General features: G+C 36.8%; 3 protein-coding genes across 3 annotated transcripts; all 3 read right to left on the reverse strand.

Moving 5' to 3' along the window:
- Positions 1 to 708: 708 nt before the first annotated feature.
- Positions 709 to 7524, reverse strand: LOC115928896 (CD63 antigen-like). Its single transcript, XM_030996968.1, has 6 exons — positions 7300 to 7524; positions 6346 to 6528; positions 4363 to 4533; positions 2666 to 2812; positions 1660 to 1743; positions 709 to 842 (listed from the first exon to the last, which is right to left on the reverse strand). The coding sequence occupies exons 1-6, from the start codon at positions 7360 to 7362 to the stop codon at positions 765 to 767; spliced, it is 726 nt and encodes a 241-aa protein (XP_030852828.1). The 5' UTR covers positions 7363 to 7524; the 3' UTR covers positions 709 to 764.
- A 2628-nt stretch (positions 7525 to 10152) lies between these two features.
- Positions 10153 to 17153, reverse strand: LOC115928904. Its single transcript, XM_030996975.1, has 4 exons — positions 17041 to 17153; positions 16327 to 16520; positions 15220 to 15360; positions 10153 to 12028 (listed from the first exon to the last, which is right to left on the reverse strand). The coding sequence occupies exons 2-4, from the start codon at positions 16455 to 16457 to the stop codon at positions 11251 to 11253; spliced, it is 1050 nt and encodes a 349-aa protein (XP_030852835.1). The 5' UTR covers positions 16458 to 16520; positions 17041 to 17153; the 3' UTR covers positions 10153 to 11250.
- Positions 17143 to 24251, reverse strand: LOC115928826. Its single transcript, XM_030996798.1, has 8 exons — positions 24184 to 24251; positions 22851 to 22907; positions 22461 to 22612; positions 21657 to 21812; positions 19790 to 21214; positions 18416 to 18604; positions 17579 to 17809; positions 17143 to 17189 (listed from the first exon to the last, which is right to left on the reverse strand). The coding sequence occupies exons 2-8, from the start codon at positions 22898 to 22900 to the stop codon at positions 17143 to 17145; spliced, it is 2250 nt and encodes a 749-aa protein (XP_030852658.1). The 5' UTR covers positions 22901 to 22907; positions 24184 to 24251.
- Positions 24252 to 25379: the final 1128 nt, after the last annotated feature.

Here is a 25379-nt window from a genome sequence, read left to right on the forward strand (position 1 = left end):
CCCCCCCACAAATACAAAAATTTCTTGATATCAAGAAATATGTTTAACTGCATATTAAATTCCAAACGTGATTAGAACCTCCGACGCCGTATTTGTTTAACTTTAAGCAGAGTGTCTGCCTTAGTATTCGGTACATAAGACAGTGTGCCAATATATTTGGGGAGGGCGGGGTCAATGATAGCCTATCCGAGCCCGAACAAAATACTGGGGGGGGGGGGGCTCATGATAACCGAGCCCGGCCAAATATTTTTGTTTGGGGGGACTCAATGATACCCGAGCCCCTCAAAAATATCGGGGGGCTCCGTGATGTTATCCGAGCCCCACCAAAAACAATTAGGGGGGCTGATAATATCTGAGCCCCACCAAAATATGGGGGAGGGGGGTGCTCGATGATATCAGAGTCCCGCCAAAAAAATTGGGGGTCTCAATGATATCCGAGATCCACCAAATATATTTTGGGGGTCAATGATGTGCGAGATCCGATGTCTGAGCCCCCCCCCCCCTCCCTAAATAAATATTTATAAAATGTTTATATTTGAATGGTAAGTCTGTAGATTATATGTATACATGTGTTTCATGCCTAGAATATAATGATTGGGGAGGAGGGGGGTTAATGATATCCGAGCCCCACCAAAAAATTGGGGGGGGGGGGCGCAATGATATCTGAGCCCCCAAGATTTTTTTCGAAGGGGCTGCGCCCCCCCCCCCTCCTCCCCCGGTTCCTAAGCCTATGTATTATTCAGGGTGGTTAAGTGATTAATGAGCTAACACATTTCAGCTATCGCACGTGACAGCTCCTTGATGTCCTTCATGAGGCAGCATCCTAGTACGATGCACAAGATCTGAAATAAACATGAGAATACAAGGTCAAAGATATCACTAAAGGTTTGTATGCATGGGTATAAAACCGATTCTGATCTAAAGTATTTAGACCTGCAACTAACTTCCCAGTTGTTAAACCCGATTTTGAACGAGCGTCGGATTTTAATTTGAATACGGGCCATGGATTCAGGTATACAATCCGGATTCCTAAAGAAGTATTGTCGATATATATAGTACCACGTTCAAAATAGATTTATGGATGCAGAGACAACGCCAGTATAACTGGACGGTTATTGGAGTCAAAAGCAAATCTGAGGAAGAAATTGCCCTTTGCCCCCTGTATCACACACTGACCTTTTTTCTCTTGTATTGGCTCAACATTATTATTGTCGCCTCCCAGTCACTGGCATTTTCCTGATTTCAACGCTTAAAATAACATAATATAGTATTTTTGTAGTACGCTCAAAAAATATTGTACACTGCAAATTCGCAGTATAACGACGTTACACAATATTGGGTGGTTCACTCCTTACACAGGGGTTATGTTAAGTTGGGTACGCACAAATTACACAACTTTACACAACGAATTTGCAGTGTAAAGTTGTGTAATTTTCTTTTACACAACTTAACATAACCCCTGTGTAAGGAGTGAACCACCCAATGTTGTGTAAAGTCGTTACACAATGAATTTGCAGTGTAGGCGTGTGTTTCTCCTATAATATATGCCCAACTTATATTTTTGCTGTTGCTACGTCGGAGAAGCTCTGTTTAGACTCTGTTCTTTTTTAGAGCATTTAACAAAAATAGAAAGCAAGCATAAACCTGAGATGCACTCACATCAAGAACGGCCACACCAATGGCAACTCCTGCAATAAGTACAGTCTGATTAATCAGTATATCTTTGACTGCGGAGTGGCACGGCTGAAATTAAACACAAAACAAATCAGGGGTCGTTAAGTTCGTTACGCATTTGTGTAAACTTCCCAAATAAGTCAACTTTTGATCTTACTATAAGAGTCCTCCCACCTTAGAAGCAAAAAAGAATCACATTATAAAGATTACACCATTGTGTGTCTAGTTGTGAAACATGGCTTGTTATAAAAATTATTGGAACATCTGTTGACACAATATGTAAAAATTGGACGATCACACTGTCGGTATATTTTGAAATATGAGAACCACTTTTTTCTTTCATTATTATTATGTTTTTTCTTTTTGTTTTACCGGTTGTGAAATTTCGTGCAATTTTGTCAGCCGTCCCCTGATACGAAATAATATAACAACCTCTTGTTGATGGAGGAAAGATAAAGACTTGGAATCTGTACTAGAGATTGATGCTCTAGCTTGTTCAAAGTGAGATAATGTGGTCTTCTGAACCCGGAGCAACTTCACAAGTATATGTTCTTATATTATTACCTCAGCATAAACACTGGGGTCGACAGGGACAAATTACGTGGGGAAAATATCTTGTCCAAAGATGTTTGGCAGGGATAGACCTCTCGTTACTCGTACGAGATTGAAGAGCCTTCATCAACTTACCATAGTGGTCCCACGTGAAGAGGTTGAAAATATCCACAGCTTAAGATTGCCATAATCTATACAGGGGCACGGGGTCACGAAGCCCCCCCCCCCATATTGATAGGTGAAGATAGTATGAAAAAATGAAAAGGCGAGAATAGAGAAAGGGAAATGGACAAGGACAAGAATAAAAGACGCTTCATTTTCCGAGGAAGACAGATGCGCCCCCGCCCCCATCCCGGCCATCGTTCCAATGCCCCCATCAGATGGTGGACGCACACTACGCCATGCACTGTATACTTGACTCAATAAGCTCAATTCTTACGTCTGTATATATATCCAATGTAACTGAGCCAATGATATGACATCCTGGAGTATCAGGTGTTTTACAGCATGAATAAGGCACCAGGTTGGGTTGATCAGGTATCCAGCCCATCCAATCAGTGTAGTTATGAACCCCGCAACACTTCAGCTTTATCACACAATCATAAGAGAATAATACGGAGTTAGGATTAAACATACGTAAATCATCTTATAATCTACATTCAATCTTAGAGCTGTAGTAAAACAGTTACACGGTTATAACAGTATTGTAACAAATCAGTGTTTTAGTATTGGACAAAGGTTAAGCATTTTCTGTTGTACGAGCATGCGCTATAGCAATATGGTGCATCGTTGATTTAGCAATTACCAAACTGAAGGAAAATGAGCATAAATTACATATTTTGATCATGTTGGTGCAATTATCATGTTTCTTTTGGGGATATTACTTGTATAGTAGTGATCTAATCAGGAATAAGGGGTTATACTGAAGATTATATGTGAAGATTTTATGGGATTAGCAGAAATGTTGTGTTGAAGTGTTGTTTTACTAACGAGGACATAATTGTTCTTTTATGCGTTTATGTATAGGGAAATTTTTAGGATGGTCAGGATTGTGTGATTAGGACTTTCCACTGCACTGTATCCGATACAGGCCAGCCTCACCGAGGCTGGCCTACTTGTAGTTGGCGCTGGCCTTAGTCTTTACTTGAAGTCTTACTTTTATAGTCCACACCTGTACTTGTTGAACGAGTTAACCCTGAATGTTGGTTGGTTCGCATTAAAAGAATTCAACATGCAACTCATGATTGGTCTGATTTCTTAGAACAGTGAAACCGTAGTTAGACATTGAGATCGAATCAGTGACAGGAGTTGACAAAGCATGGTGATTGATTGATTGATTGCTCGAAGGATGTTCAATTGACTGTTGCTGTGCACAACGATTGGGGTGACCGATTGCAGTCGAAGGATGCACGATTGTTGATATACGCCCTGTGACGAGAGCAGTGAAGAAATCCAGCCATCAAGCTACGGGCATATATTTTGTCCAAACGAACGACGGGGAGCACCAGGCCAGACACGGGCATCCTGACAAATACTCCGTGTCAAGCCAAGGTGGCAAACCGTGTCCGCCACAGTATGTTTAATCAAATAGATTTGTTACAGCCTTTTATGTCAATTTTTATTTTATTTTCTCTGTGTTTGTTTACATTTTTCAAAATGATATGGGGCAGATCCAGGATTCCGTTTCCGTAAAACAGAGCGGTACAATGCCACCACCCCCCCCCCCCGTATCTATCAAGCTCAATATGTGTGTGTATTCATAACTATAGTTTACACAAAAGTGTGTTACTCGAGACGGCAAGCCGCCTGTTTACTTTTTAGAATGAAAATAGTAAGGAAAATATAAAAACTAAAGTAATTCAAAGTATCTGGGAGGAACGTGCTGGTAGACGATTCAACAACCACAGTGATCAATGAGGGTGAGAAAATTATAGTCAGCGTCTCAAATAAAATGTATTAACCCGTTTTCTTCGTACATCACCGGAACGGAGGATTCTCCACGTTGTGAGCCAAGGTGATGGGGACTGGGAGTGGCTATGTTTATGCACCCTCGGCCGGAGTCGGCCCTCGGCGCCGCCCTAGTGAAAAAGTTGATTTTACTTCGACTTTTTGATTCGGAAACAGGTTTTTACTTACGTCCTGCTGTAGGCTATCGAAGATTTGTTGAGCTGAAGTAGTTGAGTTATATTTTATCTGAAGCTCAGACATGTTCTCACCGACCGTCTTATCAATGTCATCACGAAGGACATAGCCAGAGATACCGGCAGCAAGCTCCAAGATCAGAAGAAGGACCATGATGAAAACATACTAAAAAGATGTTCAATGAAAACATATTATTTCCTAAAATGGCCCACGATTAGAAATACCATGATTGATTGATTTATTTATTTAGGGTAGCCCTTTCAATATTGCTCTTCCAAGGGGCCCTTTCTGTACAATAAAAAAGAAATACAAAACATTACACATTACAATAATAAAACATAAACATTAAGAAAGAATACACAATATACAAGGTTAAGAAGAAAAACAAAAGAAACAAAGCATAACTCCTGAAACATGTTTACCCAAAAATAATATTAAAATTTAATACGACATGAATGGATACGAATTGCTTGTCATAGTGCATTGGTAAGGTGTTTACAACCGCCTCTTGACTTATTAAGTATGATATTACACGTAAATCAGGCGGCAAGGCGCTCCTAATCAGTGAACCTAACTGATAGTGGAGGAATCTTTTGAAACGGTCGAATCTCAGGGTTTCTCTCTCTAAGAGTGGGGAGTTAGCCGCATTTCTTGTATAGTGTATAAATAGAAACCTTTCTCGTAATTATAATTTGTTTCAGATACAAAGGCATGAGATCATTTTAGATTTTATACATTTTACATAGACAGGTTAGGTACTTAATTCTTTGACGAACTGATTGCCAAGAAAGTTCGGGTAACATAGTGAGGTGTAGGCCTATAGGTTTTGTAATTATTGAACTCTTGTAATATTGCATGTTGCACTCTGTCCCATATATTACAGTCATTAATGTGCGGTATAAAGAGATTATTAGATATTATTAATACAACTCGTTACACTCTTATTTCCACGGAGTCAAATTTCACTCTAAATGGCGTCAGCTGGGAGTCAACTCTATTCCTAGTTAAAGTGACACGGATTCCGAATCAATTTGACTCGGATTATGTGGCATCAGCTGAGAATTGACTCAATTCAGAGTCAAGATGACTCCTTTTCCGTGTCACTTTAACTAGGAATAGAGTTGACTCCCAGCTGACGCCATTCAGAGTGAAATTTGACTCCGTGGAAATAAGAGTGTAGGGCAAGAGATACCAAATGCGTCTGGTAACATCAATCGTTCTTGACAACTTATTACATCATGCATTGACAATTCCAACATAGGCAAGAGTCTATATAATTTATCAATCAGAGATACTTTAATTCATTAACTTGTTTGAGTTTGTTACACTTTAAATACATTTGTAGTTCTATATTCTTCACATTTGGACGAGTCCCAATCAACATGCATTTTGATTTCTCTATATTTAAGGTTAATCGACTTTATCAATCATTATTTTGTCCGATTGTATTCATTCTCACCTGTAGCTCTTTCTAACAAGTGAAACCGCTTTATCTTTACAAAGTTTAATAGTATTGTCGGCATATACACATAATTTGAACTGATTACATACAATTTCATAAACTTTGATTTTCCTTGTTATTGATCACGGAATAAATTTGTTTCCATTCAGGGGTTGTAGGCCTATAGAAACATATTTACTATAATTATATTTAGGGTGCATTTAAGATTGAACATTTTCTCGCGCGTGGGAAATTTAAAATATCTGATTTTGTTGTTGTTGTTGTTTTTTGTGTAAGTACAGAACAAATGGGAGGGGACCTCGCAAGACACGTCACAGAATTGCTAATTTGTGTTCGATTGATCACAGCTTTAAAAACTCATAACTTTCTTATTCCTAACCGGAAATTGCTCAAACTTTCACTGGCCTGTTCCTCTCAATGTTCTGATATAATTATTGAAACCAACTTAGTATCAAGGCGGATTTTCCTTTAAATTTGAGAGAGTACAGAGGACCGAGAAAGCAAGAGAACCTTACCGTTTTCAGCAAACTATAGTTCTCCTTGAACGCCCCACAGCATCCTACGTATGAGACGGACATGATGATGAAACCGACTGAGATGAGAATGGCAGGTATAGCTTTCCCTGAATAATAGTCAACATACTCCTGGTAGACGGTGAGGGTTAGGAAGCCTGCAGTGATTAAACCAATACCCACGATCTGCAATCAAAGAGACCAAGGTACAACTGATTGATTATCCAATCATACTTCATATTTCGAAATTAATTCTTTGGCAAATACAGCCCAGGGACCGACTTTATTCTTCTATAATTATTTTCCCTCATATATTAGTATCTATTCCTTTGTTTTGTCGGTATCTTGGACTTTTTGAAACGTTCTTCTTCTATTAACATACATTCTGACGTATATCTTTGGTTTGTCGGTCTTTGGGGCTGTCAGTAAACTTCGATGCTCGCGTTTGATTGTCAACTTGAAGGAATGAGCTGAGCTGATTGCAATGCGTTGAATTTAATTTTGGAATGTTGTCATAAAACTGACTGTATTCTGATCATAACCAGTAAGGCATTGATTTTATGTAAATTGATATGATATAATTCCCTTTTGGCTAACAAGATATGATAAAGTAAATTATAAAATGGCCGGTTCAAGAATTTAGCCAATGAGAAGCGTCGAAATGCATGGATCACGTGTGCGTGCATTTTTTTTAAAACCATATGCACGGGGAGTGCATTTTGGTGATAACAACCGTCATTTCCCCGACTTTATACTCATATTGTAGATCCATCTTATAACATAAATAATACATGTTTGCGAATGCATTAGTGAATATGAACTGCACGCAGGGTCACAGATGAACGAGTCTTGTCGGGTTCATTGTGCCACATTCATTGTGACTTATTGTAACCACCAATACATGTGACCTCGGCTCCCTGACTCGTTTCAATTTTTTTTTGGTCTAAAATTACTTACGACAAATACAAAAGTGAAGATAAACAAGCAGTACTTCATCCATTGCATTCCTACTCTTGCCATTTTGAATGATCTTGTCGATAGAGACTCCCTCACAAACACTGCCAAAAGATATGTATAGACACCAATGTAGTTCTGTATAGAGAAAGAATTCACTGCTTCTCCTACGTGTAGTGCAATTCTGAATTACCCTTTGTATGCAATTTATATATGCATTTGAACTTAATCATACTCCATCATAGCTGCCGAGAGTTCGAGATGTGCAAATAGAGAACATTTATTTTCCTACGCAAATCAGAAATATATAGATCTTTCTTTACATAAATATCTTGTGGTTTATTTGAAGGGTAAATATATTTAATTATGACTATAAATATGTGTTCTGTGCTTTCTCTTTCTGATTCGGCAATTTTACTGTTACAGTATTTGAATATTTTCAGAACAGTGCCCGATCGAGCTTGTTATAGCTCTATTCAATATGTCGCCTCTCAATCCCAATATACATACATACATAATACATGTACATAAAACCTTTATTACGCTGTAATACATGAATATTTTTTCTGCGTGTGTGATTATGTTATATTTATACTATATGTTACCGGCCATGTCAAATTCTTCATGACTATATTATTGTTTGATGTATCACTCGTAGGCCTTCTTATAGGCCGGCCGTCTGATGACGGGTGTGATTTTTTGATAAAGAAATAAACTTAACTATATGGAGAAAAAAAGTGTCACCCTTATTGATGTTACTGGCTGCTTAATTGCATAGGTGTATCAATTAATGAAAAGTGAATAACATTATAGTTAATCGCGGCATAAAATGATTAGAATTGCCATCATAAAAGAAGTATGAAATTTCTATGTTGTGTTTATTTTAAAACCATTACATCACAGGGGAATAACCGCTTCCCGAACTTACAGTTAGAGGTTTTATGATTACGAACCTACAGAATTATGAACCTGGCAGGGTAGATTTGCGTTTCGGAATTATGAACCTTCGAAAAAATGAACCCTCCGAAAAACGAGTAACCCGGCCTTGATCACCTCAATCTCTGGGGGCTGCACTAGATTAGACGGGCAGTTTGCTCTTACACCTTCCTGCTCATACATTGTATATTTATGTCGTGCATTTTGCTATCCTAACATGGATAACTAATTTATTCATCTCCACTGAACTCATGATCAATTTTTTCAGATAAAAAGAAAGAATTCCTGGATAATAATATAATGGAACATATATTAATATCAATTATGATACATCATATTTCTATAATCAACATAATTATAACGTCAGACGATCATGAACTCATGCTTGTGATTGCGTAGAGTTATTTTCAGGCTTATGATTCAAGGATCGAATGACGTCATGCCCTAAACCTCGTGACTTCATTTGCATTGTCAATAAGGTAAATGTTTGTGCCAAAATGGTGTAAATAACAGTGTTCATGCACGTATACCGGTATTCAGATATTTCTAGTCATGGACGTTCTTTTCTCTCGTCATTGCATTTTGGGGGGTATTACTATTATTTTTAGTATCATTATTAGTACATGAAAGATCTCAGGCAATTTTATGAGCTGTTATGGGAGGCAGTACACGTACATGTCGATCGGGCATGGGCAACATGAAAAGAGGTTCTCTGCAATTCTCTGTACAGAAAATGTCATAAACTTTCATTTCATAAGTTATTGATATATAGATATGCTTTACACAGGGGTTTTTATAAAACATTTTTGTAAAAATTCGTTAGGGTGAAAGTATAATTGAAAATTTTACACAGCAAATGGGAGGGGAGCTTGCAAAATATGTCACATAGGTCTTCTTGCAAATTTGTGTTTGATTGATCGTACCTTTAACAATGTATAACTTTCTAATTTTGTAATGGTTCCACTGATTTGTCTGCTTCTATTAAAACGAACGTGTCAGGGTGGATTTCCCCTTTAACTCTCCTTCTCTATCACCCTTGTATTTATCTTCACCCCCCCCCCCTCCAAGTTTTAAAAAAAAAAGTTTTTCTATCTCTCTCCCATTCCCTCTCTCTCTCTCTCTCTCTTTTCTCTCTCTCTCTCTCTCTCTCTTTCTCTCTCTCTCTCTCTCTCTCTCTCTCTCTCTCTCTCTCTCTCTCTCTTTCTCTCTCTCTCTCTCTCTCTCTCTCTCTCTCTGTCTATCTGTCTCTCTCTCTCTCTCTCTCTCACCCCTCTACATCATACTCCTTTCTTCAATTTCCCTTTTATTGCATTATTTCCTTCCTCTAAAACAGGAGAATCCTGTTTTAAGACAATGAATAATGTGCTGGTGTAATGCAATAGCAACATAGGATACGTGATTGTATCTTATTACTGTATATGTAAGGGCCAAGGCCATTCATCATGGGCATCAGTAAGAGACTTTACATAGCTTATTTTGTCATACTTTTTCATGGCACTGATTATTGTACCACCCTACTGACTGATAGAACTAATATTGTAAAGTCTAATGATAGACTTAAATATAATTATATATCATAAATTAAAAAAAAAATGAAAATACAGTTCTCTGCACTTGGAAGACCGATAATATTAAATTAACATCAGTTATAGAACTAACTTGTAGTTTGGGCAAATTTAGTGTTCTATCTTCCAACTTCAAACATTTCACTTAGAAAACTCATTGAAAGTTTGTGTTCTGCTCCATATTGTCAACATAATTTTACACTCAAATTAACATTATTGCAGATTAATGCAGAATCTGTTTTTCTCTCATTGTGCAAATTTTTCAGATGTGGAAATGCCCTGCACTAACTAGCAGTATTTTCTCACAAGCCCATATGGATATTGACCGGTAAGAAATTAGCTCTTTTAAATTATATTGCAGTTTCAGACAAACTTTTATTGATGAATACAATATCCCCAGCACTGAAAGCATGGCACGAAAATATATGGGTAAAGGGAAATGACTTAGAATGAAAACTTTCATTTCCATGAGAATAGCTTAGGACGATTGGCATTACAAATCAACAGACTGGGATTTACCAAAACATATTTCAGAAAATGCTCTCTGTTGAATCATCTACACGTATTTAATAACACATCTCTGTATAATCGATGACACTAATAGGGACAACATTAGAAGAATTCAAATCCAGTACAGAAAAACAACCAATGACATCACAATATTCAAGAAGTTGTCTAGCGGAGGACTCCCGCAAACTGCGCCCTTCCTTACACATTATTGCAATACATAAAATAGTCACAAATCTATATTATTATATATGATTCATTTATAGAATTGCGAGTTCGTCAAGAAACTTATTTCAGAATATATGAATTACCAGGGGGGGGGGGGAGGGGGGTACATAGTAAATTATACATATACCGGTACTAAAAATGTATTCATCTTGGAGGGGCTGTAGTAAATTATTAAAGAGAATTATATCAAGTGACATAGAAATTGTTTGCATGGCAAAGGGATATAGTCATATAGAGAATGAATACAATGACCAATCAATAAAATATTTTTTATGCAAAACAAAATATTAATGTACTATTCCAATAAAGATAATAAATTCAATTCAAGTACAAGAATAGAATCTCAAGCTAATTGACAATCTAAGATCAAGTTCTCTGCAGAAAGGAAGATGGAAATAGAAGTAAAATGAATAATGTATAATACTATCCTTCAAGCAACTGTGAAACTATTTATCAAAAGGCAAGAAGTCCTCAATAAATGAGTGATTGTATTTGATAATTCTAACATGGAGGAAAATACTGAGAGACATACAGTCTCATTTCAACTCATATCTTTGGTTTAAATATGAATATAATACATGAAAACAGGATTGATTTACATAAAACTAGTATTTGGTATTTAACTGTATAACATATTTCTACAAGTCTATGATAAATAAGAAACACAATGTTGTCATCATTCAAAAAGAAAATAGCATTTGCAATTTCTAAAGATGTATTATCTTTGAACTAATCCCTTTAAGTTCTGCTGTAATCTAGCAATATCATCATCAAGCTTTGATAAACCCACTTGAAACTGAGCTTCATACTGTGATGCTATGGATGATATTGTAGATTCTGATACAACTGAACCTACTTCTGCTGCATTGAATATTCTACCAAGGTCTCTCTCCGAGTCTCTAGCTTGATCTTCACTCTTTCTCAACCTTGAATCAATTCTCCCTTTATATGGTGGTGGTGATCTCCTATCATTCTCATTCCCTGTCCTACCTAGGCTATCAGAAACATGAACAGTCTTGTCACTGCCAATGTGCTTTCTTCCTGACTTTGTAGCTGGTGATAACTCTTTTTCTACCCAGCTAGGCGTGCCACCGCCAGGTGAAGGTCTATGAGATGCCTGAAATATCCATGGCTTTCTGCTGCCAAGTTGAGGATCAGCAAAGCTCATATACGCAGTCCCATCACCATCTAAAGTATCTCCGACAAGAGTGGAGTCCAAATCATCACATCGTCCATCAGCACCAAATGTAGCTTCTAGTTGGGATGATTTATGTCTTTCCCCTCCTCCACTAATAACATGATGACCGTCCAGACAGCCTCGTTGATCAGAAACTATCTTCCTCCAATCATCTCTGTGTAATGCATCAGGAGATGAGAGCTTGATATAATGACCCCCTCTAGACGATGAGGATGAGGATGAGGATGACATGGAGTCATGTGGTGACCTTTGACCTTGTCTCCATGCTGTTTGATGGAGGCTGTCCGTCATATCATTCCTAAATTTGAAGAAGAAGAAGAAGAAAAAAGTAGGAAGAAGAGAAGAAAGTATACCAGAATCGGCAATAACTTAATGGGAAAAAAAAGAAGCAAACTATAGTATTACAAAGAACAATACTAACAGAGCAATAAAAAACACCTTTACTGTCATACATTCATTATCATCTTTTAATTAATATTGCAGTAGCATACACTGTACATGAATGCTGTAAAATAACAACCAGTACTATATTGTTATAATGTGAAAGAAGCTACAATCATTGTATAACTGCAATTAGGCATGACATTGCTTGTACAATGCAAAGTGATTAATTTTTATTAAGTACGTACTCAAAACCTTATTATTAGTCTCACTTTCAAAGGCAAACTACTGCCAATTTTGTTTAATTAAAGTTTTAAAAAAAGACAAATGATTACTTTGATGTTGGATATCTCGACAGATGAAGCCTAAAGGCAACTAAGACTAGCATCTTGTGGAAGTATCCCCCCCCCCTCCCCATATATGATTCAAATGATTTTATTTCTCATGCAAAACAAATATAATGGAGCAAAAAAAGCACGAGAAAAGAGCTTGTTGAAGTGTTAGTTCCTCAGATGCTGTTTTACAATATCTTGCTGATCTATTAAACTAACATGAATCATTATATAAAGATTAATGGACACTCAAATGAGCTGTTTATATGACCACGCATTACTGGATTTTCTTTCACTCTCATATTACTTTGTCTTTGCTCAATGGTGTTGAAGCTGAATACAAAAACTACTGGTATTATTAGGGGGTGCTGCTTGTGAATTACAAAAAAGACAAACAATTATAGCATTCCAATCAGTCCCTATTCTACAGGCCCACTCCTAAGCTACAATAAAAACCCTGCCAGAAACACAATTCACCAAATGCATAGAGAGAGACAACAAATATAAAATGAAATCCATTAAGAGACGGTTCTTGTATGGGAAAAAAATGTGGTGACAAGTTTTATTTTAATTTTTTGTTTCATATTAAAGCCCCACTGTCCTACTTGTAGCTACTTGCTCCCTCTATATAGAAAACTTCCCCAATCGGTGCCTGTTGGTCCCCCATGATCCTCTTTTTCTTATGTTAGTTGAGAGCTGATTTAATGAGATAGCCACCTGTCAGTGACCTCGCTGAGTGGTCTAATCCCTTCTGGCCCAGTAGTATTGACGGTCTTTAAAGAAGTTCCCATTTGAAACATGTTGGGCTTAAAGTTAGTCTAAAGACAGTATATATTACATATGTGATTTCAGAAAATTTGGTCCAAGTTTCGCATTCACATTCAAGTGTGTTTGGTAGGTTTGATATGTGTCCTATCGAAGGAACGAGTGGCAATTTGATTGTGATGCTAGGCTTGGCAAGATGCAACAATGGTTGCTGCACAATTCAGACTAGCATTAATCTCTCAAAAATCCATACAAAATGTGAACTGTGTTTGAGAATCTTTTACACACCTCTCTTTTCATTAGTGTGGAACAAGATAAGGAACTATTCATCACGTTTAGTTTTAGTGTAATTTACATTTGACATCTTGACCTGACCTGTAAGGTGATATGTGATTGTTGAGGCTTGAACCCCTATCCTACTAGTATTCCAACCACTTGACTATTACACTCTACTGTATAGTAGAGCACACACTGTTACAGCAAATCACTTAATGACTCAACTGTCCATTCTCAAATGAACTCAAGAGAGAATATATGAAAATACTTAGACAACAGTACTACATAATAGGTACTTATACATTTCACTCTAAATCATAAAATACACCTAATTTGTCAAGAGTGACCATGTGACTAGCTAGTACTCCATTGTTGTGTGATACTACCAGCATAATAAGTGTGAGATTCTTGACTTCAGGCTTCCTTTCAGAAAATACACAATAACACACACTCTGTCAAATAGGATTTTGGCTGGTAGGTATATACACGTAGAACCCATGTATACAGTGTTTTATTTCCTTGTTTGATACTGGATTTCATAATAGGTTATATAAAGACACTTCATACTTCTATTATAAATCTAAGAACACAAGAGTTAATTTAGGTTACCAGTAATAAAAAAAAGTGTGATGGTTAATAATTAATGCTTCCCTCGACCTTTGAAATGTAATACATTCCATAACCTTTTTTTCTCCTTCAACAGAAGTCTTTGCAAGAAATACAACATGAAGTTTATGCATACTAATACATGTTATGCTATAGATTCAAATTAAACAGCTTTCCCATTATATCTAATTTAACAGTTTACAGTAGATCGCAGGATATCATTAGAAATATGAAATAGTGCCTTCAAATTCTGGCATTTCAAGAAATACATGTACATGTACCTCTTTTTAAAGGCCTACTGCAGTACTGGTAGCTACTTGCGCCCTCTATATAACAAACAATGCCTAATCGGTGACCATTGGTCCCCCATGATCCTCTTTTTCTTATGTTAACTGAGAGCTGAGTTGATGAGATAACCACCTGTCCAGTGACCTTGCAGAGCGGTATAATCCATCCTGTAAACTACGGCAGATAAGCTTTAAAATGTTATAATATAAAACAAAAGTACCAAATAATGCACTTTATTTTTGTAACATGTTTGTTAAATGCGAGGTACAACAAACCTTGAATTTATCATAACTGAAACTACTCTGTATAATCCCAAGGTAAATATGCATTTTCATTTGCGGATAAATAACACAATACAGAGTTGAATTACAGTCATCAACGGACGGAGGTTGTGATAGAATGAATGGACTAGGTGCTAGTGAATAAAGAGGTAGGTAGAAAAAGAAAACTCTTGACAGAAGGAATATGATCAGAATGATAACCAACAGTTATATTATTGACTGTAAGCTATTGTTTAATATAGGATGAATAATGAGAAAGGGATAGAAAATGGAAATTGAATAAATAAATATGTAACATATAATGACCATGGAGAATATAAATGAAGATGATGTAAAATTACATGTACTTTTATGTTTTGGTGATTTTTCTGATGATATTTAATAGAAATAATGTGTATTTATGAGTATTTATGAGTATATATGGGAATGTTTTCTACACAAATCACATTTGGACTTAAATAGGAGTTCAAGATTATCTGTACTGCATGAATATAAATGTGCATTGGAAATATTTCAATGTCTTTTGTAGTGTTAGAGTCAATCGTATCTATAGGACATACCTATTTATGCTCCTTGGTGTACTGATGGCCGATTGATGATTCTCTAACCAATTCTCAAGTCTAGATTCCCTGCTTTCACCAGGAATGGAAGATTTCAAAGATTTCTCAGGTACTACACTCAATAAGATTCCCTGCATATTCCTGTGAGAAACAAAAACAAGATATAAAGGCTTGTTCACATCTATATGCCATACATAAAGATGAAGTTGAGTTCTGGTCATGCGATTGCATTGTGAAAGAAACATTGTGGAATCGATCAGAAAAGGTTGATCATCAAGCATTTAGGTACTGGTGTGTACTGCAAGGTTCTGGAATCATCAAAATGATAAGAAATTTGGTCCAGTCTTAGTAAAGTTACACGCACTGTACACAGAAATGTGTATATTGGCCTACACGAACATGTGGCATAAAAATCTGTCCCAATTTTTATGCTGTTTAATACATGCCATATTTAGAATATTAAGGCATTTGAAGAGCCATGCTTTTCAGGGATCATTTTGTTATCTTATGTTCTTCCACACTTGTATAATAAGAATGATAACACTCACATATTATTTTTCACCTCTTCCCAGAACTCAACCTTCACTTTAACCATGGTGGTTTGCCACTGTGTTTTTTTAAAGGGTATCTAATGTTGTAGCACATGGATAAATAGGACCTTCGTTGTGCGCAACTTTTTCATCCCGAAACGTCACTCATTTAGAGGCGTTGTGGTCAAGTGGATAGGTCACCGGACTGTGGATCACAAGGTTCGAGTCCCACCGCGGCACTAATTTCCTTTGGCAAGTCATTGATCTACATTTCCCACACTCAACCCAGGTGATGTAAATGGATACCTGGCAGGAATTAATTCCTTGAAATGCTAGAGCGCCGTAATGGCAGCCATGCTAAAGCCAGGGTGATAATCAGGAGCGCCAGGAATGTCAACTACCAAATCCTCTCATTTTCATAGGCTTACCTAACACAGAAATCATCTGTTTCCTATAGGCAATGGGTCAATGCATGAGAAACTTTGCACAAAGAAAACCCATTGTCTATCCATTCTTTAACAACAATGTCAAAAGAATACGTGGTGTAACCGCTAACCTCTCTCAAACCATTCTTTACCTTGTCATCTGTTGTAACCGTTTGATCTCTGAGTCTCTTTGCTTGACACTCAATATTAAAATCTCCTTCTCTTTTTCAATGGACTCGGTTCTAAGACCCTCAGATTCAAGTTGAGATTTCAGCTTAATCATCTCTTGACGTAGTGTGCTTGTCTCCAGAGTCCAGCTTTTCCTTTTCTCCTTTAGATCATTGTCCTAGTAAATAAATATTAATTCAATTACTTTAACATATGGTAGTCATAGTCTCTTCTTTTCCTTTTCTCTGTTATATTCATATGATTGTATTGATTATGTTCACTTATTTACCATGAAAATTACTTTGGACCAGCAAGAAATATTTTATAACATCTACATTTTGTCTCTGCTTTAGAAATTGGTACCGACATATTAACCACACTGTACAATTTCATTGCAACTGTCAGGCTGAATGAAATCCTAACTCAAATGGTGCTAACATTGATGCATTCCTCTCCTAAGACTATCATACTGCCCTCTCTTGGCAATTTGAAGGCAGTTTTGAATAAAACCATACTAATGTACAGACCCAACCATTAACAACAAATTCCAATGTTTTGATGTTTTATGATAAATAAAACAAATACAAACACACAATCTCAGTATTTTAAATGTATGTAGAGGATATTGCACTCGTCTGTATTGTCAAATCAAACTTATCATGAAATGACTGCAGGGATAACAATTTTTTATGTCATACCTTACCATTTTCATGAAGATGTCTTGCATGTTGTGTTTATCAACATTGAGTGCATCTAGAGAAGCTCTTAACTCAGTCATATCTCGTGTTTGTCTGTCTGTCTCACTTTGGAGTTCTTCTACTTGCTTCTGTAGGTTTACATTCAAAGACTGCAGAGTCAATACTGTCAATGAAACAAAATACAAAGTTAATAATAGACTTTAATATGCTTATCACAGGGATCCACATATGATAACAGATTCTAGTATAATGTGGACAATCTCCTCTGCTGGGTGCTCATGGCACTCGCTCTAAAATGTCTCATAAATTCAGTTAGTCGGTGTGTCTTTATTTATTTTTTATTAGGCTAAATTTCTCATTTGGAGGCAATTAACAAGGTACCGGTAAGAATGTTTTCTTATATACAAAGAATTGGTCATCACAAGGTATTGGTGACAATGAAAATTTTGCATTATCTGTTTTGGTCCTATTTAATAAGATATCATTATTGTAACAGATTAAGATATACTAGTAATGTAACAAAGAAAGCATTGCCAACCTTCTAAACTGACACCTGATTGGCTGTTTTCCTTTGCCTGTGCTTGAAGTTGGATCTGCCTGAGTTGCTGATTGGCTATTCTTAGCCTTCTCCTAAGCTGACTATTCTCACTTCTGATTGGTTGAAGAGCCAGACTAATCTCTGTTTGTAGATCTCTATCCAGGCTGGTGAATGGTAATGTCTCAACTACTTCCTCTAGCTCCGTCAAAAGCTCTTGAGTTTGCACGTCACCTACAGAAATGAGGTCAATACAATGGGGTCATATAACAAGGTAGTTCAGTTTAACATAAAGAATGAATGTGCTGACATGTGTCTGATTTTTTTTCTTCTTCAATTTTTTGTTTTATATCTAGGTCCACATTTAATCAAACTTTTCAAGTACCATTACAAGTCAAGTAGTACTAGTAGTAGTAGTAGTAGACTTTATTGGATAACTTGTTTAGCATCAGGCTAATCTGCCACAAAGTCTATAAACTGAATATACCAGCAATGCACCAGATATAATATTAAATATTTAGGTCTACATGGAGCATCTGTCAGCTAAGGAGAATATAATCCCAAGTCATAAATGAATGTTTACTGTAAAACAAATTATTAACTACTTTACAATAGATTGTACATAGGGGAAAAAAGAAAATGAAAAGTGAAAAAAGAAGCACAATCAGTAATAAAAATGACCAAAAAAAGAGGACGAGAATTCTTTTTTATGAACCCTGTGCATGAACAGAGATACATAGAGAAGGGAGAGAAAACAGTTGAAGAAACAAGACAAAAAGAAAAGTGAAAATATAAAAAATATAAGCAAGTGGATTATTAGGTTGAAAGCCAGCATCTCACCAATTTTCATGTTGGCCGAATGGAGCTCCTTAGTAATATACTTCAAAGTCCGTACCTGATCCCATAATGCATTGCTACCTTTGGTACCAGTCATGACAACCGGAGGGCGAGAGCTGAAGGGCGGGGTCTGAACACCAACATCATCTTTGACCTGATGACCTTTAGGAGATGTATGTGGCTTGGGAGTACCTTGGAATGAAGAAGTTTCAATGTCAAAGAGAGGCAAATAATGTATTATTATATAATATTGACTGGCGTTGAGGGGTATATCTGAAATATTGACCAAGCTCAAATCATATTGCCCCCGAGTCGAAAGACGAGGGCAATATGGTCTTAGCGCGGTCAATATTTCTGATATCCCTCGAAAGTAAAGCCAGTCAATATTTTTATTGTTATCCAAATCAGATATCTAGAGCAAATACAGAAATCCACCATGATAATCTCAACGAACTGAACAAACTTTGTCAAACCAGTACTGTGCATCCAGTGCTTGACAAAATTTTTGATACACTGCAAACAGCGTGCATTTGGTGTGATTATTAGTCACAACATAGTGCGTGCAAAGTGGGCAGGTTCTCGTACGCATAATAGATGCGCAATGGGAATGTCAAAGTACGGTGCGGTCAATACAAGTGCCCGGATGCGAGACCGTGGAAAATACAAAGGTATATTTCCACTCATCTCTACACGCAAAGTCAACACGGGTAGGGAGACCAAGGAAAATACAAAGAATATACCCCTCTGTTCCCACTGCTAATGAAAACTAGGGCAATACAGTTTTGTAAATGACTAGCTCAGATGTCTGATACGAGTAATAATAAACTTTACATGCCTACTTCCAAGGTATATTTCATTACAGTAAAGATCATCAGCATCATACAGGTATTCAAATACCACTTAGCTTTGCTTATGAAAAATGCAAAAAGGCAATCAGTCAATGAGAGTAATGGAATGTAATGCTTGTGTTTGCTTTTTAGTATGCACTGATCGAGTGTGAGGAAATATAACATATCAACTTCAGATAAATTGGCAAACTTGTGGGAAGGAAGTATTACAAGTTGTCACATAAAATGGTAACTGCATCTCACAATCTCCTTTTTTTCTAACTGGTGGGAATTGACATAGAGACAAATAACGAATAATGACAGGTTGCCTGGAGGAAGCAAAACACTGTGATGCTAGTGAATACAAGTAAGTGTACCAGGGAACCATTTCACAAAGCCTTTTTCAATGACAAATGACTAAAATCAGTGACAAATCTGCTGATAACCAATCAGAAACAAGGATTTCAGTAGCTTATAACAAAAACTGTCATTTTTCACTGATGACAAGTTCTGTGAAACACCCCAGGTTCCCTCAAGGTGCATCTCTTACCTGTATCTATCACGGCATCTATGGGATCTTTAGCAACCTCATGAGAAACTCTTTGCATCTGTGTCACAAGAGATCCTGGACTTTGATTGGTAGATTTATGATCACATGACCGACCAGAATCCCTGACTGGCTCTAGCTGCTCAGCTCTACTTTGAGGATCTGCATTGTGTGTTCCTACAGCACTGGCTCCTAGGCTAATCCCATGGCTCCCGGATCTGGATGCATGATGGACTGTACTGTGCTTGGCAAAGTTTCTATCCAATGATAACATATCTTGCATTCTCTCATCTTGTTCTCTTACATTATGATCCACACCCCTCCTGCTGACATTCTTTGATCCATGTCCCATCTGTTGATGTGTATGACTGATATTGTTCTGGGTCACTCCACTACCAGGAGAGGGGTGCGAGAGCTGAGTTTGTGGAGTTTGTATCTGACTTTCATTCATCTTTTGGAGTTTGCCCACCAAGTCTCTCAAGATGGATTGAGTTGTTTGCACTGGTCCCATGCCATCACTGACTAGACCCTGTCTCACACCACTCTCCAGATGTGAGTCAAGATTCCTTGATGATTGTAAACCTGGACCTGTTCTTGAGTTTTCCCATGCAGCTGCAGCCAACTGACTCTCTACTGCATGACCCTGAGGATGAGGAGCATGAGGGTCCAGCTGATCTTGATGCTGCTTATAGTGGTGATGGTCATGTTGTTGCAGGTGATGAATGTTTTGTGTTCCTGCACTACGTAGATTATCAGGAGTGATTCTCACAGGGTCCATATCTATACGACTAACCCATGGTTGAGTGTTAGGGTCTGTGTAATTCACAGTACCAGTAATGTGTCCAGTCTGTCCATTAACCTCTTGAGGCAACTCAGTCCACTGCTGTTCCTGTCTAGTGATTCCTACATGCTGAGGCTGTAACATGACATAGTCCCTTTCTACATAGGTCTGTTCTTCATTCAATCGACTTTGAACAGTACTACCTTGCCTTGAGGATGCTGCATTACGCTGTGGCTTCTCATTCACTCTGGCTACCTCATGTCTTATAGCTGGGTTCTTGACGACTTCTGTCCTTACTCTTGTCTTAGTGATAACATTATCATTCAGTACCTGTGGTGTTACATCGTATGTTTCAATGAATTGTTTTGGGCCATTCCCTCTCTGCGATGGTTGCTTTGATAAAGGAAAGTTCTCCTTGTTTCCTGGAGAAACCCTTGCAGGAATTCTTGGATGAGCTTTGTCTGTTACCTCTTTCTCTGTATAAACATCCGTTCTGTCTCTGTGTGTATCCTTAGAATGCATCCTATCACTGCCTTGCTTCTTTTGTTCTGCTTTGTTGAGCTTTGTATGTTTTTGGTTTGGCGTTGACGAGACTAATTTCTGATTGAAAGACCTTCTTCCTGTCTGCTTCTTTTCTTTTAAAGAGCCTGCACAAAAAAAAATAAGTGAAATTAAAATGAAATAAAAATAAAGTCAACAAATGTAAACAGACGTCCAACTTACTAATTAGCATGTAGAAAATAGTGGTACACGGTTTACAAAATACACAATAAGAATGGGTCAAATTTATTGGTTTAATGGGAAATGTCTTACACACTGTGTCATTATAATTGACCATCTAATTTCATAATTTTCACCTGTCTATTTCCATCATATATAAGGGAGCCAATCACCTCAGGGCAACCGTGATTATATTCACTTTTTCAGCTTCTGTCAGATATTGTGCAAGTTATGCTCATGATAATAATCCTTGTTTTACATACAAATACAAAATGATTATTATTGTGCTTATATCTGCATGAACTTGGTTTACAATATTTAAGTAGTACTTCCAAATACAATTTCTCTGTAGTCTATTATCATTCTTACCAGACCGAACAGGTTTCTTCTGTATTGACGTTGTCTTTACTCTCGTCTTTGTAACAGGAACTTTCTGCTTGGTGGTCTGTTTATTCTGCTGGTTTGTATGGGACATGCCCCCTAGCTTGCTCCTAACACCTCTCTCCAGTTTCGTAGGGACATTTTCTGGGAGGTCAAAGGATAGATAGACTGACATAAAATATCAATATGTATTTGGAAAGTATGACCCAAGGCTATATTACAATAATATAAGTAAGGTAAAATCAGAATATTATACAATATTAGAAGAATTCTCTTAGGCAACATATGAATTTTATATATAATTCCAATGTTTTAGGCAATCTTATTGCAGACGGCACCAGCATGTTCATTCCATGTTAACCTACTGTCAACAGTGACACCTAGAAAGGTAGCAAGTTTAACTTCAATGACGGGCATCTCATTTAAATAGACATCAATTTTGAAAGAGGCTTTATTTTTCTTCGTAAAAACCATAACATTTGATTTTCTAACATTTATATTTAATTTATTGACAATTAGCCAGTCAGATACATATTTCAGTTCATTAATAAAAACATTTTGTAAAGCATCAATATTTTGGTGAGACATGCACAAGCTGGTGTCATCTGCATACAAAATTCAATTGAACATTTTAAAAATATTTCCCAAATCATTTATGTCCTGGTTGTAAAGAGATGAATGAGTTTAATAACCAAACCAACAGCACATCATAAAAAGCAGCAGCAGTCTTATGGTTATGCCTGGTAATTCAAGAGCTAATCATGCCCCTCTCGAGCTCTCCTCCCAACGTACCTATTCCCTCACTCTCCATCATGTTAGCCAGTAAAGCAGCACACCTATCTAGACCTCTATGAGTACTCATCACTTGATCATCGGTATCCGTGGAGTAAAGAGAATAGCCTGAGCGGATGGATGATGGGCTTACTGGTCTCAAGGATGTAAACCTACAACAACAAAAAATGCTTAACTTGATTAAACTTAAAGATACCAGTAAATGAATATTATCAATTAGCATTTCAATGACAAAAAGTGTCAAACAGACATCATTAAATCATTTATTGTTAGTGCATGCACATTTACTAGGAAATTCTCTATCACACATCATACTTAGTTAATTATTAGCTAAATATTCACTCTACTGCTGCACATTTTAGCATAAAATATATAGTTAATGAAACCTACCTGTTTTTCTCTGCACTGCATTTTGTTGCATTTAGCTGTTTCATTTGCATATTAAACCTACAATATGGAGAAGTAACATAATTGAATATTAATACTAAAGTCATTTTTATATCGCGCATAATAATAAATTCTCTATGCGCTTGCATATTGCAATGGAATTGTATTTTCATCGATCAAGAAGTTTTTTTTTCAGAATTCCTTTTCCAAAATGAAAATGAATGCTGAACCTAGATCTAGGTCAGAATCACACAAGTAAGTAGTTGAAACGTGTATTGACCACTGGGGGCTCACAATACTGAGTGATTTCAAGTTCGGTGTTGAAAGCTGGTGTTGAAAACCGGCTACAACACCAAATTTGAAATCAGGCTGGTGTTGGGATTGACCTCAGGAAATATGACGTATTTCCGCTAGTCTGTGTTGAGGGCTGGTGTTAAATGTCGTCTGCTGAACCAAGTATCGTGGTTGGTGTTGACGATTTACGTGTAATTTTCCCATTGACTCACACCAGCACCAGCCCTAGGGATTGGGAAATTCATAATTTCAAGTTTGGTGTTGGTGTTGGTGTTGCAGTATACCACAGGTAACTATGCGGACATCTGGCACGAATCTCACGATCATGCCAAGGTAAAATCCACTGTACAGTCAAAACAGCTGTAAATCATTTTATCTATTAATCTTCTAATATTACTTTATATTTTATATTTGATACGATGTAATTTATTGGATTTTCTGAATGGATTATGCTTTAATCGCAAGACTTTTCATGTGTAAAGTAGGACGTCACTCAGGATGAGGCTGGTGTTGAGCTATCGATAATGCGCACGCTTGATTGGTATCGTCCATCTAAACTGACTGTTGGTGTTGGAGCTCGGTTCAGCAGCCTTTCCACGCTCTCAACACTGACACCAACCTCGAACACCGTACTTGAAATCACTCAATACTGATTAGGAAAAGGAAGTTGATACATTCACTGCATTAAATTTAAAAAATGGTTTGAAATCAACAAATCAATACGATAAAGTTATAATAATAAGAAAAATCATACAAGTACCGTCACAATTAAATATCGATATTGTTATAAAACAACTTTAAACAAACCATGAAGACGGCATTGCATTGCATTGCGGCATTGAGATTGTTACATTTTCTACAAACATCAACATAAGTATGTGGGATAAGGTGACACAGATTTCAAAATTTCAAATTAGTTTTTGATGTCCATCATCTGAATCTTTTTAAATAAAAACAACGTCTGAAAATATTCATGGATTCTACCAACTACAAGGAGTTATAAATGTACCACTTTGAAAATGAAAGAGTGTCTTTAACTTACGTTTGACTTTGGAACTCCTCTTGAATTTGCCGGTAAATATAAGAAACATTATTCTGCTTAGATCTATAGAGGGCGTTAATACTCACAGTCGCTGCAAAAAGGAGAGACTTTTAACGCAGGTGACGTCTACGTTTCCTCCATACCCTCCCCCTACCACCTCAATCGACGCTAGACAAATTTGAATGGTTAAATTAAGACGTAAAGGAATAACAATACAATACAATACAATAGACAAAATTATGAATAAACACAATGATAATTGGACCATCATATTTATAAGCCTGTAACTATATTTAAGAATAGTACATTAGGCCTATTTTTAAGAGTTGTACATTATCAGTTTTATATCTAAATGATGATTTAAAGGCTTTTAAAAGGTAGAATAGACAACAATTCCTGATCATAGTGACCTAAAGAGAAGATATAATCAGTTGCTAATAGATGGTTATATATATATATATATATATATATATATATATATATATATATATATATATATATATATATATATATGAGCCTACGATTTAAAATACGTGTCGTTCCCCTTTGTGGTGGCAATTACATTGTGCTGATTATTAGATTTGAAATTTCGTGATGCAACCAAATGTAATGCATAAATCTTTGTGAAGTGCCATCTCACAAATTATTTCATTCACAATTTACAAATAATTTTATTTCAATGGTCAGAAATAATTGCAACATTAATTGTTGCTAGGTAGGACAAACATGACTTGTCCTACCTAGAAGAACGCGGAATGTAGGCAAATCACTTCCTTTAAAAGTGCATAGCGATAATCCAATCATCACCGCAATCATTCGGAATGGAGATTGTATCGAGTAAGTGTTGCTATTTCGGGCAAGCCAATTGTTCATCCGATCTAACAGCAGTTGACTTCTCACAATCGAAAAACATTAATATTATCTTGTAGCAGGTGAATGTAATCCTTCGCCTCCAGAGGGCTCCAGATCGACAAGGTAAGGGTGTACAAATTTCAATACATCACCCACCAATGAATAGAATTTTTTTTCATTCATTTTTATTAGCTGGTACATTTGGTTTGCTATTTGTATGAGTCCCATTTTTCGACACAGATCAATAAAGGCCGTAGATAACCAGAGATTCCTAACATAGCAACACTAATGTATTTTAAGGTATTGACCCGACTCTGCTTAATTTATGCTTGGCTTAATCAAAA

This window comes from Strongylocentrotus purpuratus, unplaced genomic scaffold (genome assembly GCF_000002235.5).
Source record: "Strongylocentrotus purpuratus isolate Spur 01 unplaced genomic scaffold, Spur_5.0 spur5_contig_857, whole genome shotgun sequence".
Classification (NCBI taxonomy): domain Eukaryota; kingdom Metazoa; phylum Echinodermata; class Echinoidea; order Camarodonta; family Strongylocentrotidae; genus Strongylocentrotus; species Strongylocentrotus purpuratus.

Coding starts and splice junctions, on each gene's coding strand:
- LOC115928896 (XM_030996968.1), bottom strand. CDS start 7,362: ATGGCAAGAGTAGGAATGCAATGGATGAAGTACTGCTTGTTTATCTTC. Junction 6,529..7,299: donor TCTTCACTTTTGTATTTGTC/GTAAGTAATTTT, acceptor CTTTGATTGCAG/ATCGTGGGTATTGGTTTAAT. Junction 843..1,659: donor TTGGTGTGGCCGTTCTTGAT/GTGAGTGCATCT, acceptor TGTTTATTTCAG/ATCTTGTGCATCGTACTAGG.
- LOC115928904 (XM_030996975.1), bottom strand. CDS start 16,457: ATGATTAAGCTGAAATCTCAACTTGAATCTGAGGGTCTTAGAACCGAG. Junction 15,361..16,326: donor CGGTTACAACAGATGACAAG/GTAAAGAATGGT, acceptor TGTTTCTCACAG/GAATATGCAGGGAATCTTAT. Junction 12,029..15,219: donor ACACCAAGGAGCATAAATAG/GTATGTCCTATA, acceptor CTTCAAATTTAG/GAATGATATGACGGACAGCC.
- LOC115928826 (XM_030996798.1), bottom strand. CDS start 22,900: ATGCAAATGAAACAGCTAAATGCAACAAAATGCAGTGCAGAGAAAAAC. Junction 22,613..22,850: donor TGCAGTGCAGAGAAAAACAG/GTAGGTTTCATT, acceptor TTGTTGTTGTAG/GTTTACATCCTTGAGACCAG. Junction 17,810..18,415: donor TTCGGCCAACATGAAAATTG/GTGAGATGCTGG, acceptor TCATTTCTGTAG/GTGACGTGCAAACTCAAGAG.